At 41.3% G+C, this 13,673-nt stretch overlaps 1 protein-coding gene across 3 annotated transcripts in view; it reads left to right on the top strand.

The window, feature by feature from the left end:
* The window catches only part of STXBP6 (syntaxin binding protein 6), a 270,691-nt gene extending 267,337 nt beyond the window's left edge, over window positions 1–3,354 (top strand). For 2 of the 3 annotated variants that reach the window (XM_059914016.1, XM_059914018.1), the window contains exon 6: window positions 294–3,353. In XM_059914016.1, the coding sequence (XP_059769999.1) occupies window positions 294–317 (24 nt within the window). In that variant the 3' untranslated portion in view covers window positions 318–3,353. Of the gene's footprint in view, window positions 1–293 lie in introns of all 3 variants that reach the window. The other variant, XM_059914019.1, reaches the window with a different exon arrangement.
* The last annotated feature ends 10,319 nt before the right edge of the window (window positions 3,355–13,673 follow it).

Raw genomic sequence — 13,673 nt, 5'->3', positions numbered from 1 at the left:
TGCCTCTTCCATTTGCTCCTTCAGTGGCCTGAAGGAACATCACGCAGCACCCTCCCTGACCTGGACACATACACCAACAACAGTACTGTAAGGGGGAGTAACAAATGCAGTGCTCAGGGGACTGTTTAGGGACATGCTGCACATTTACTAAGTGCCACTGTGAACTGTAGTGGTGATCTGCCACAGCAAGGAGAATCTTGGTGTTGCTTCTCACCGTGGATGTGGGCAAGGAGCAGCAAACGAACTCTCCCCACTGCTGCTAACATCTTACTTTTGTCCCTTTCTCTCCTTAGCTTGCCATGAAGCACAAATGTTGAGAAACTGCCTCTCCTGGTGACCTCTTAAGAGAAAATGAAGTTTGTTCAGCAGTTTTTACAAGAATTCTGGACCTCCGCTTGCTTCTTTTTTTCCCAAAATGTGGACATTTAGGTTATTTTTCCTTTTCAGATGTTAATATGAGAGAAAAGATGTTGTGTTTATACATTTCCCTAATAATCTTGCTAAGAAATGCTGCAAGCATCAGCTTTATTTTTTTCCCACTGTGTGTATGCGTGTGTCTGTATGTGTTTTCTCTTTAAGGCTTTTTTTTTTTTTTTGGTAGTTTGAATATGAAATTTGGACCAAATGATATATTGAGCTAGGTCTAAACTGTATTTTTTTCCTGATATTAAGCAGGAAGACATTTTAATGTGGTGACGTCAGATGTTATTGTTCCTGGTTGGAAATAAAAGTCAAGCAGTGATTGGCTTCACTCAGTTTCTTAGCTACTCTTAATCTCTGAAGGTTAAGATTCTATATCCTGAGACACAAATCTGTATTAGAAAAAACAATTGGATTTATCAGGGGAAACAGCAGTCTTAGATTTTGCTTTTCGTGTAGTAACTTCTTGCATGAGCCATCACCAGCATTCAAAAAAACAAATCAGAATCACAGATAGAAATCTACTTTCTGAGCTACAGTTTAAATTCTTCCATTACTTGTTTCCAGGCTGATTATTTAGAATTACCGTATAAAGGATAAAAATTTGAGATTAAAGACCTAAGGAAAAGCCTATTTAAAAAACCTCTGTGCATTCATGAATGTTTCTCTGTCACTGTCCCAAATTACAGTAGCTGGTCTTGAAAAGAGCTTGGATTTTTATCAAGAATTGATTTGTCCAGATAAAGGTCTGTGTAAAGGATAATGTGAAAAGATACTACATTTAAAATCTTTTTTCTTTTCTTTTTACAAAGTCATGCCTGTTTAGAGACGCCTTCATAATGTCCTTGGGAAATGGCCTTCGGTTCTTGGTATCTGATTTTTGGAGGTTTTGATGTTGTTATTGCTGTCTATTAATCTAATTTAAAGTGTGGGTTTTTCTTGACAAATTGCATTTCATGGCAATTGCAACTTGCCTGGTCTGACATAAAACAGCACAGTCATAAAGCCTTTACATTGCAGTCAGACTGAATGAGGTTGGTTCATACAGCTCCTGATTTTGGATCACTCAACACAGGCCTGGATTTTCAGTCTAGGAGTTTGGTTTCTTAGAAGGTTAAAATGCTAAATATAAAAGCTGTGTGCTTTGTCTTCCTGAAACAAGGAGGCAAGCTGTACATCCCAGATACATTCTCAGCCTCCCGCTGCGATGCATTGATTTTTTTTAAGCTGCCTGGATCTTTAGGACGACCCCTTTCTATTCCTTCCTACCCATTGAGGCCATGTGTATTCTAGGCTCTTACATAGCAGCATATGATGACTTTGGGATTATTTATGCTGATTTAAACAGCTTAAGTTCTCCTGATAAAGCATTCCCAGGGAGATAGAAAATTGGGCTATTGTGGGGAAAAATGATCTTAGTCACTATGTGTCAAAAGGGAGATGGGATTTGCCAGAGACAAATTTCTGAATCCCCTTAGGGAGATGATCCAGTTTAAGGAAACTCTGTAAAATTTATAGGGTAAACTATATAAGTTTACTATAATATTTTGTACTTTTCTTTTGGTGTCTTAAAAGTTTAAAGAAGCAAGGAACTTGCTCTCTGGTGAGTACCATTAGAAGCATTTACAATTTCTAAGAAAAGCTGAAAACATCACACCAAATAGGTTTTCTTTGCAGGCCTCAGTATAGAAAATGCACGTGCGCACGCGTGCACACACACACAGATATATTCATCTTCCCAAATTGAATTCTAGCTTCAGATAGATAGTTCGTATAAATAATTGAAATGGTAAATCTAAAATGCCCTGACAATCAGCCAAACTCAATTTGTCGCCAAGTATCTAACAACAGTGTTTGTGAAGCTGCTTCTAAAGTAGCAGAGGGTGAGGTCATAAGCATACTGTGAAATTTGAGATTTTTTCCTCTCCGGTAGACTTGTGATAGTTACTCTTCATAAATGCAAGTACTCCACATCTTGCCCTCTTTTCCTCACTCTCTGCTTATCCTTTTAGACTTAAGTCTTCTTGGAAATGTCCTGGATTTGAAGAAAGACTATCTGCATTGTTATTACCTTCCTCTATTGATTTGCTTCCAGGCTGTGGTCATGTCCTTGACCTCCCTGTGTCCAAGTCCTACTACCTAGGCCTCTGCCCACAGAGAGGCCAAACAGCAACCCCAGCCCCTCCTGGACCTCCTGACTTCTTGCACAGGAGCAAGCCCTGTGATGACGTACATGAGATTCTTTGCTATCCTTTTGTAGAAGGTGCTTCAATACAAAATATTAATACAATCTAACCTAGAGAAAATTGCTAAAATGACTCACATTATTTGGGACCAATTCAGTGGCTTGCTAAAAGACATTTAATTTCTTTGTTTCATTTCTGCACCTCACTATTGAGTTTTGGAAATACTACATTTCAGTGAAGGATTTCTTAAACTGTACTGACAACTCGTAAAGAAAAGAGACTTCCCAGTGTTCTCACTTCTTCCTGGAATGTAGCTGTAGTATTCTTCCCTAGTACTATTAGGTACCTGTGTACAGGAAGTAGACAGTGATTCAGGTTAATGTTTCATATTAAAGAAGGTATTTGTAAAATGTAACAAGATCAGTAGTTAACTTTTTTAAGCTCTGAAAAAATAAAGGTTATGTGTTAGACTTAAAATTACAGTGAAATCTGTCTTAATACCACTTTTGTGGCTAACGAAAGTTATGCATTTATGTAAAAATATTTACAGAATGCCCTCAACAAAGGATATTAAAGATAGGTTTCACTTTTAATTTTTAGAATTGTGACACTGCTGATGTCTGTTGTACAGTTATTAATTCTTCAGAAGTTCCCTAAGATGTCAAATAATCATTTTTGTTCCTTTCAGAGACAAGTAACACCTGCTCTGTGATTCACTAATACAGCAAACTCTAATTTTGTCATTAAATATTTGAACTCTGTGATGAAAGTTCATTTCTCTCAGTTATTTGGGAAATCTCTCAACCACCACCAGATAGGTAGGCAACGTCACACTTTTGTTGCTAATGGGAAGACCCTATGTGCCTCCAGGAGACCTAAGAATTAGGATTAGCATTCTGATAACATTTCTTCATGGACATTCTAATGGGAGAACTTGAAATGTAAAAAAGACTAAAGAGCTAACTAACCTTAATTTAGACAATGAGCTTCTATCCAGCAAAAGTTAAGGTTTTTTATTTTCTTTTCATGGGCAAAGCAGTTAAGCTTGATTTGTAGTTACCTTTCTGCTGATATTAGTGATGTGCTCAACTCAAGTACATATTACCGCATGTGCCCTCGTTCAGCAGACTATTTTCATGTCCTTTTAAATTGGAAAGAAGACTTGATCAAATTATGTCAATTTATTTTTATGGGAAAGCAAATGCAACTTATTGCATCGCCATTTGCTTTCAAGGGAAGTGGCTTTGGTGATGGCTGTAGCAGAACAACCCTCTGTAGGTTGGCATAGATACAGTGAAGCAGGCAGACTTTGAAATATTTCCTGGGAGGACTGCAGGTGGAAGGGAAAGGCTACCACCTCCACTTTCCAGAGAAAAAAGGATAGAGAGATGGTTTGCCTAGATGAGGACTTGGCCTTTAGTTAATTAGGTATTTAAAGGCATCATTCTTGTGAACTAATTATAAACCCACTGACTTGCAAAGGTGATCTTATCTTTTAGTATAATTTTTGTTAGCAATTATACCACAACCAACTCTCAAATTTTATGGGAGAATTAATATAAATATATATTTTTTAAATCAGTAATGCCTTTCCTTCTTGCTGTCAACGAGAACATGCTTAGAAAAAACTACAGTTGTCCCTTGAATAATGGGTTTGAACTGCCTAGGTTCACATGTATGTGGGGTTTTTTTTCAATAGATGCATACTACAGTACTACACAATCCATAGTTGGTTGAATCCAGATTCAACCAACCACACATATGGAGGACCAACTGTAAAGTTATAGGCGGATTTCTGATTATTTGGGGGGGGGGGGTGTGGCGGGGTGGCACCCCTGACCCTTTCATTGTTCAAAAGTCAACTGTATTGACTTATCAATCATCAAGTGCCTAAACAAGCAGATTGAGGGCAGGGTGAGATAGAGAGAAGAGGGAGGATAAAAAATACCAGAAATAGGGCTTCCCTGGTGGCACAGTGGTTGAGAATCCGCCTGCCAATGCAGGGGACACGGGTTCGAGCCCTGGTCTGGGAAGATCCCACATGCCGCGGAGCAACTAGGCCCATGAGTCACAACTACTGAGCCTGCGCGTCTGGAGCCTGTGCTCGGCAACAAGAGAGGCCGCGATAGAGGCCCGCGCACCGTGATGAAGAGTGGCCCCCGCTTGCCGCAACTGGAGAAAGCCGTCACACAGAAACGAAGACCCAACACAGCCAAAAATAAATAAATAAATAAATAAATAAATTTATTTAAAAAAAAAAAATACCAGAAATAAATTTCAAGCAAGTGCAAATGTTTCCATATTATTCCCTGATGATATCCATCCTGTGCCCCTCCTTTCCCTGGCGTGGGCAAACCTGGGTGGTAGCTGGACATATGCATGCACATCCACATATGCATACACACAGCTGGCATTAGAAAAGACACATGCACCCTAATGTTCATCGCAGCACTATTTACAGTAGCCAAGACATGGAAGCAACCTAAATGTCCATAGACAGAGGAATGGATAAAGAAGATATGGTACATATATATATATAATGGAATATTACTCAGCCATAAAAAGGAATGAAATAGTGCCATTTGCAGCAACATGGATGGACCTAGAGATGATCATACTAAGTCAGACAAATATCACATGATATCATATGTGGAATCTAATTTTAAAAAATGATACAAATGAACTTATTTACAAAACAGAAACAGACATACAGATATTGAAAACAAACTTATGGTTACCAAAGGGGAAGCATGGGGGTGGGGGAGGGATAAATCAGGAGTTTGGGATGAACATACACACACTACTACGCATAAGATAGATAACCAACAAGGACCTACTGTATAGCACAGGGAACTCTACTCAGTATTCTGTGATAACCTATATGAGAAAAGAATCTGAAAAAGAATGAATATATGTATATGTATAACTGAATCACTTTGCTGTACACCTGAAACTAACAAAACATTGTGAATCAACTATACTCCAATAAAATTTTTAAAAAGAGCTGAGCTGCACTCCTAGATTCACCTGAATTCTCTTAGTGACCCCTTATTGCCTATCTGGACATAGATTGGCAGGAGACAATAGTTCCAGGGGTCAGTGAAATTTGAAAGTGCCTCAGGTGGGCCATGATCAGAGCATGAGAAATACAAAGACTGAGACATGGAAGAAAAACACATCCCACCCACAAGGCAAGTCTTACTTTATTTCAGTAAATGTGAGTGTGCTAATGGCTGTCTTTCAACAAGATGATGCAAAAGATGGATTTCCTTTTGGTTTGCTTTTTGAAAATCCAGGAAGTACATACACATAAAATGATTCTGTAGAGCCAGTCTGATGCAAAATTGATCTCTACTTATACATCACCCCCTCTCCCCATTCTCCCCTCCACGCTCTTCGCCTTGCTTTCCGACATTTCTTAAATTCTGCTTTAAGCTAACCCCTCCTAAGGTGTTACCTGTATTACAGTGCTGGTTTATAGTGGCTTAGGGCAGTTTCTCCATCCAAGCTCTGTGTCACAGTTATTTGGGGAGGTTTTGGAAAATGTACACATTTTATTCCCAAATTTGCCTTCTTGTTGCCCCTAGTCATCTTGTCTTCTGCAAAGAAAATAAAATGGCTCCAGCAGGCCTGAACAGTGGGGCACCTGGCTTCTCCAGATGCTTACTAGATTTAAACCAGCAAATTAAAGCTGTCAAGGAAATTAACATAATGTGCCTTTAAGCTGGATGACTGCTATAGTGTAACCTTCTGCCTTGACCCCCATTATATTTTCTCCCTTGAGCCTCATCTGAAGCCTCAGGATTTCCTGAGTCGGATTTTCACTTCCCAACCCCCTCCCACCCCTAAAGTTTTCTGCCACATTTTCTTCTTTCTGCTGATGAGTCATGGTCCTGGGCATTGCAGGTCTTTGGGGGGCTGCTTCAGTGGCCTGTCTCACTGGGCACTGCAGGATGTAGGCTGGTTGGGCAAAGCCACCTTGTTTCCCTCAGTCCCACAGGAACCAGTGGACAGACCTAAGAGATTCTAAAATGACCACTGAGGTGCACTGTCACTGCGCTCACATTTTGTCTATTAGGCATTTTAAATGCTATTGATTCTCTCAGATAAGAGTGGAGCTGTTCCTACAGAACATACATTCTTCTCCTGTCTTTAAGTGCTCAACCCGTTCAAGGACTCCTGTTTCAGTGGGGTCTGGCCCCATCACATACTCATACCTAGATGTGTCAGAGGCTGGACAGGAATCGCCATTCCTACAAGTCCCAGGTTTCACTTACCAACATTGAATAGGAGCCTTTGTCCTATGACACTGTATCCCAATTGCTTTGCCACTCTGATTATTTGTCAGATGACATGGAAAGAAGGGAAATGAGCTCATGAATTCTCAGCTTTACCCTGACAGCTAAAACGTGGCTTGGATGATTCACAGCTTCTGAAGAAAACTCCTCTTATATGCTCTGACCATGTGCACCAAGTGCTCTGTGTAATTATAATACTACATACTTGGTGATTGAAACCTGAAGCTTTCTGTTAGTTTTTCGTAAAACCGATCCTTTCTTTTACTGCCCCAGGAAGGAAAATCTGGTTCCTACCATCAAACATACTTTTTTATTCACAGTACAGTGGCTTCCTTCAAGGAGTTTTGCTTTTTTTACACCTGGAATTACAGTGACCGATACTGGTGGACGCATGTACATTGGTCTGAAACTTTCCCATACTGAAATAGCCTCAGCATTTGGACAGAAACTGTGGGAATGAACAATGTGTGAACTGTGTCCCACCCCACACCCCCCGGGGACTAAAAATAAAACACACCTTTAACTGGAGTGGACATGGGCAGGACGCCCCCTTGTGGTGGTTTACTGGAGGCAGCATTGCCCTGTGGTCCTGCCCTGCTTTGAGTTCCAGCTCCAGTCTTACCAGGTGGGTGGTCTTGGGCAAGTTATTGACTCTGTGCCTGTTTTCTTAGCTTTGAAATAGGAGTGGCTATCTACTTTACAGGTTATCATAACGATTAAATGAAATAATGAATGTAAAGCCTTTAGCCCTGTGCCTGGCACATAAGGCTCCATGTACGTCAGCTCAGCTATGGGCTATTCTCTGTGATGGATCCAAAATAAAGTAGTAAACCTTGCAGGCTGATGATGCCTGCCAGACCATACTGCTGGCTAGAAGAATGGACGTGTTTTTCTTAAATCCATGTTGGTACAGGGCACATGGGTAGACATTCCAGGCCTCTTTGGCCATTTTTATGATCTATGGACATAGATCCCTTGACATTTCATATATTCCAGCCCAGGGATAAAGGAGAGGCTCTGGTCTAAAGGCGCCCAGGGGTAGCCATTTTCTGGAGGAACCTTCCAAAAAGACTAAATTCACAAGAAAGAGGACTGAGAGAATTTGTCTTTAGTGTCTGTGGCATCAACTACAGGAATAGAAATGAGTGGTTTTATGGTCTAGGAGATTATTTGATATGCACTTTGGGCAGCAATTCATACTCCTCTTTAAAAAGAAGTTCAAGGTTGGCCTACATATGTATAGCATTTCTTTTCTGGAAGCATCTTTAGACATTCAACTAAAAGAAGGAAAGAAGGCCCCAGAAAAACTATGATGGCAGCATACTGTTTTCCCATGGTTGTCATGGTGCTATTATTTATGATGTCCAAGTAAACCCAACATGATTTAGGAAATAAGTCATTTGTAAAGGACCATCCAGGCAAGAAGGATCAGGCTAGTTATAACAACGGATCTGCCCCACCCCAAATCCCAAACTCTACTTTTCTAAAAATTACACTATGCATTATTTTTTAACAAATTGCAAGCCATGCAAGTTTCTTTTTAAAAATCCTTTCTAGCAGAGAGCCTCCTGGCTTTGTCATTAGCTTTTTGTCCTCAGGCAAATTGCATAATTTTTTTGTGTCTGGTTTTTCATCTTCCAAAGGAAAAATAATCTACACCCTGCCTGCCTCAGAGTACCGGTGAGTAAACTAAGATGTGTGGAATGTGAAAGAGCTCTGGGAAGTACAAAGTGCTAAAGAAGTGTGGGTTACACACTAAAACCTTGATCTTCAACTGTTCCCACCCAGTGCCTAAGGGATTCCTTTATACACCACCCCCCTTTCTTCTACAGGTCCATCCTTGTCGTACTAGATGGTATCACTACCCCTCTCTTCCCTCTCTCTCAAGGAAAAAAATTCCCACAGACAGCTGGAGGCTACTTGCCATCTGGGAAGCAGAACAAAGGCAGGAGTAAGAGACAGTCCCAAACTGCTCAGGGAAGGGGACAACTGGGCTTAGAGACAACCCCAAGGGAAAAGATTCCGAGCATTCCAGGGGCTCAGGGAGAGAACTCCTGGGCAAGTCTCCTGGATGCAGCTCATCCCAGGACCACAGGTAACTCTCGAGAGTTCTGACATCCTAGTATATAAACTGCTCTCCACCCACGTGGGAAGACTGATTGAAAACAAAAAATTTCAGGAACTAGTCAGGGAGGATGGACATACCCCTCAGGACCAGGGGCTAGATGGAGGCACGTCCATGTCCTTACTGTGTCTGGGTGTCCTAAGGTAAGAGTGACATGAAGAGGGCCACAGAAGTGGCCGAAGTCTTAGGAATTCACTGAGTAAATGTGAAAGCAATGACAGTTATTCCAGAGAGACAGGATACTGATTAAAGGATGCGACCTGAGGACGTTCTTTCAGACACAGGAAAGACTAGACACTCTTCAGCTCCACTCGCTGGGAGCAGCATTATTATCCCGACGAGGGGAGACCGGGGCCATCAGCTCTGTTCTCCCCTTTGGGGGGTTTCACCTGGCCTCATTTTCCCTTTAGAAAAAGCAGGATAAAGGGCTAGAAGTGGACCTAACTGTCTCCTCCGGTGAGTCCCCACCCCTCTCTCCCTCTCTCTCTCTCTCTCTCTCTCTCTCTCTCTCTGTCTCTCACACACACACGGCTGTCCTCATGCATATGCCACTCACCAGCTATGTTAGATGAGAGAGCCTGAGGACCCCACATGGAGAACGGGAATGCGAACCACAGTCGATCCCCCTTCCCTGGGCTTCCTTCGGGCCCCTGTTTAGTTTTCCGCCTACTCAGTTTCTCCTCCCTGAGGTGGAATGAGGGTGGATGAGAGGCAAAAGGAGGCTGATGTTGCCGCTGGGGGGATAGCAGTTAACTCTACCAAATACCATCCTTACAAAAGTGTGAGTGACAGGAAGGGGCAATTAGGGGAAAGGACTGACTCTTCTTTCAGAAGCCATTCAAACCCATCCTTCTCTGTGACGAATGGTCCAAGAGTAGCCTTGCCTGTGGGCAGATGTCAGCTTCTAAGCCATAATTCCACAAGTAAACCCACACAAGACACTGGCCTAAAATTTCACTGTAGGCTTTTTATCTAAGAAAAGCAAGCCTTGAATATAGTGCTCAGGTCTGCTTAAGCCTTCAAGAGTTCTATCCCCCTGAATTCAGCCAGGACAGGAAATAAATCCCACCTCATTACTCACTGTACTTTCACTGGCCTGGCCATCTTTCACTTCTCCAAAAATGTGAGGTTCTTTTGCACCTGAAAATCTTCACATGCTGTCTCTGATGCCAAGAGTACTTCTTTCCCCAACTCTCCTCGTGGCCCTTCATTTCTCATCTATCAAGTCTTAAATGTCTCCTCAGAAAGACCTTCCCTGACCACCGCATCTAAAGGATATCCCTTGCCTTTTCCTCTCACAGTATCCCTTCTTTCCTTTCATAGACCTGATGGAGACGTGTATTTATACGTTTGTTTTCTTCTTTACTGTCTCGCCCAAATCCAGCTCGGAGAGGTCAGGAACCATGTCTATTTAGTTCACCAGGTTGCATCAGGACCTTGGATTTACCAGGCGCTTAGGACACTCTTATTACATAAATGAACCTGTCCTCCACTTAAAGCCCCCATGCAGGACCAGTAGGAGTTCACAGAAAAACAAAAATCCAAATAGCTAAACACGTGAAAAGATATTAGCCTCACTCATAGTTAGACGACACTTGGTAATCAAATACTATTGAACAAGACCACATTTTTGAAGGCAAATTGTCAACATTTATCAAGATTCTAATCACTTGAACCTGCCCCCCTAACTCAGCCACACCTCCAGGCTCGTGCTCTGCTGGTCTTCAACCACCAGCTTTTCTCGACCAGCCCACACTGTATCCACACTCAGATCACTGTTCCTTAGCTCACCCTCATTAAAGCAGCTGAATTACAGTAAGTTTCTCCAGCTCTGGAAGACAGAAAGCAGTTATCAGGGGTGAGTTAACTCCCCAAAACAAACAAATAAAATAAATACACTCTGTTTTTGTGTTCCTGTTTTATATTAGATATAGTCAGGTACTCCACTGCTCCCATTCACCTTCTGTGGCAATGCATTCTCCTTGACTCTAGTACTTTCCTATCCTTTAGGATTCTGAATATGGAAAGGAAAGAAGGAATAATGCTTTTCTAAGCATTAACTGTTGTATTGGGCAACCCTCTTATTCTTCTACACCAGTTATCAGTTAACTGTCTCTCAGTTCCAAATCCACACTTTTTTGCTCTACTCCGTGATGCTGGAGCTGGACTCTGTGAACATTGCACCTGCTGCTTTTGGACCCCTGAGCAATTAACTACTTTTAACTAATTAGTGATTACTTATGTTAAATTCTGCCTGTTCCAATAACTGGCATGGTTTCTTTTTCCTGCCTGATATAACATCTCAGTAAATTCTCAGGTAACTGGGCACAGCATCTGTTCCAGCCTGTAATCACTCTCCCCAAGTCTCTTTCGGCAAATCCCTTACTTCTGGCAAATGATCTAATTTCCTACTTTGCTAAGATCAAGACTATCCTATTGAAAATAATTTCACTCCTCCCACCTCCTTATCTAAGTTCTGTTGCATCTCCTGCACTCCCAACTTTAGTACTCCTATACCTATTTAATGAGTACCCCTCTTCTGGAGCCCTTGATCCCCACTTCCTTCTGCTTCGTCAAAGACCTTACTCCATCAACAATAACCTCATTTTCTTGTATCTCTAGTCTTTCCTCCCTCACTTTTCCTTCTCTTAAAGGACAAATGTCTGCCTCCTCTATTGTGAAATCTGTTCAAAACTTTTTCTTGCCCTTGCTACCCATTAAGATACCACCTTCTCGCTACTCCTGCACAACAGATTTCGTGAGTGAATGGTCTCGACTCACCAGGCCTTAAAAGTCTGGTTTCTTTCCCCATCATCCTGCTGGCACTGCTCTCTCAGGGACAACCCAGTCCAAAACTCGATGAGCAGTTCTCTGCAGTCGCACTGAAGTCATCCACTTTCTAGCTTTCTGACTTGCCTTCTTCCCACCCCCAACGGCATACTTTTCCAAAAATTCTGTACTTCCCCTCTCCTCTTTTTACACACCTTTTCCCAAGTCAGTGAATTCATTCCACAAGATAATTCTTTTTACTTGTAGGCAATTCTACTACTCTAGCCTTAACCTTTCTCCTGAACTCCAGAACTGAATTTCTGGCTTCCTGCTGGAAATTTCCACATAGCTCAACAGGTCCAAATCTGAATTCATCTTGTCTCCTCACAAGCCTGTCTTCCTTCTCTTAACATCCTACTTAGGCTGAAAAACTTGCTCTCCTTGATTTTCCTTCCCTTTCCCTTTCATTTTCTCAGTCATAAACTAGGAATAATAATAGTGCTCATCTCATGGGGATAAAGTTTTGTTGTAAAACCATTAAGAGAGTTAATATTTTTTATTACTATGATCGCTTCAGTTAGTGGAAATCTGGCCATCATATTTCTTATACACCACCTTTCCTGCATGACTTTTTCCATCTCTGTCTCTAACCTAGCTCTGACGCTCACTAATGTTGACCTGAACTACTCCAATTGGTCAACATTTATCAACAGTCTGCTGTATGCAATGTGTTTTGCATAATAAGGTAATTCATACTCAGTCTCAAAGAGTTCTACTTTTTCCTCCAGTGGGAAAGGCAAACACACAAATTGAATACAACCCAAAATGAACTGAGGGCTGCAACAGAGATTGGGGATTGCAGTAGCATTTCCCTTCCTCCCCAATCCAAACCTGCCTGAAAGTACTGTCAGATTCATCTTCAGAAACTGATCAGTTACATCAGAGCTCACATATTCTTATGCCAACAGAGGACAAACAGGGAATAAAATGGAATGAAATAGATTTGTAGAAGGAAGTAAAAAGTGGTATGGACTGTGGCTAACTGAACGTGGTGAGTGTATGCCCTAAAAGGCATGCTGGTACTCAGTTTCAGTCACTGTGGTTATAGGGAAGCAGGCGAGTCCTGCTAAATCCTCCAACTTTTTAAAAGAGAAACCAGAGTAGACATTTTTATGTGAACCATATCATTTGAGCCAAACATAACACGCCAGTAGGTAATATCTGGCTCTTAGGCTACCAATTTGGGAGCCTTCATTTATGTCACTTTTCTACTCAAAAACGTTTAGAACATCCTCATTACCTGCAAAATTAAATCTGAATTCCTCAGTCTGACATGCAAGGTTCTATGTGATCTAACCCCAGCCACCTTCCCAACCTACTCCTCACTTTCACATATGATAGTGCAATCCTAATTCTACTACAGGAGGCCACTGCTTCTCTCACCTCCTGGGCTTTGGTCACAATGTGTGCTGGCCCAGGATGCCATCCCCATTCAAATATTGTCTATTAATGAAAACACAATAACCCAAAACCTATGGGATCAGCAAAAGCAGTTCTAAGAGGGAAGTTTATAGCTATACAGTCTACCTTAAGAAACAAGAAACATCTCAAATAAACAACCTAACCTTACAACTAAAGCAATTAGAGAAAGAAGAACAAAAAAACGCCAAAGTTAGCAGAAGGAAAGAAATCACAAAGATCAGGTCAGAAATAAATGAAAAAGAAAAGAAGGAAACGATAGCAAAGATCAATAAAACTAAAAGCTGGTTCTTTGAGAAGATAAACAAAATTGATAAACCATTAGCCAGAATCATCAAGAAAAAAAGGAGAACACTCAAATCAATAGAATTAGAAATGAAAAAGAAGAAATAACAA

Source organism: Balaenoptera ricei, chromosome 2, assembly GCF_028023285.1.
Source record: "Balaenoptera ricei isolate mBalRic1 chromosome 2, mBalRic1.hap2, whole genome shotgun sequence".
In the NCBI taxonomy this organism is placed as follows: domain Eukaryota; kingdom Metazoa; phylum Chordata; class Mammalia; order Artiodactyla; family Balaenopteridae; genus Balaenoptera; species Balaenoptera ricei.
The sequence above is the reverse complement of the archived record's forward strand: the minus strand, read 5'-3'. Positions and strand labels throughout refer to the sequence as shown.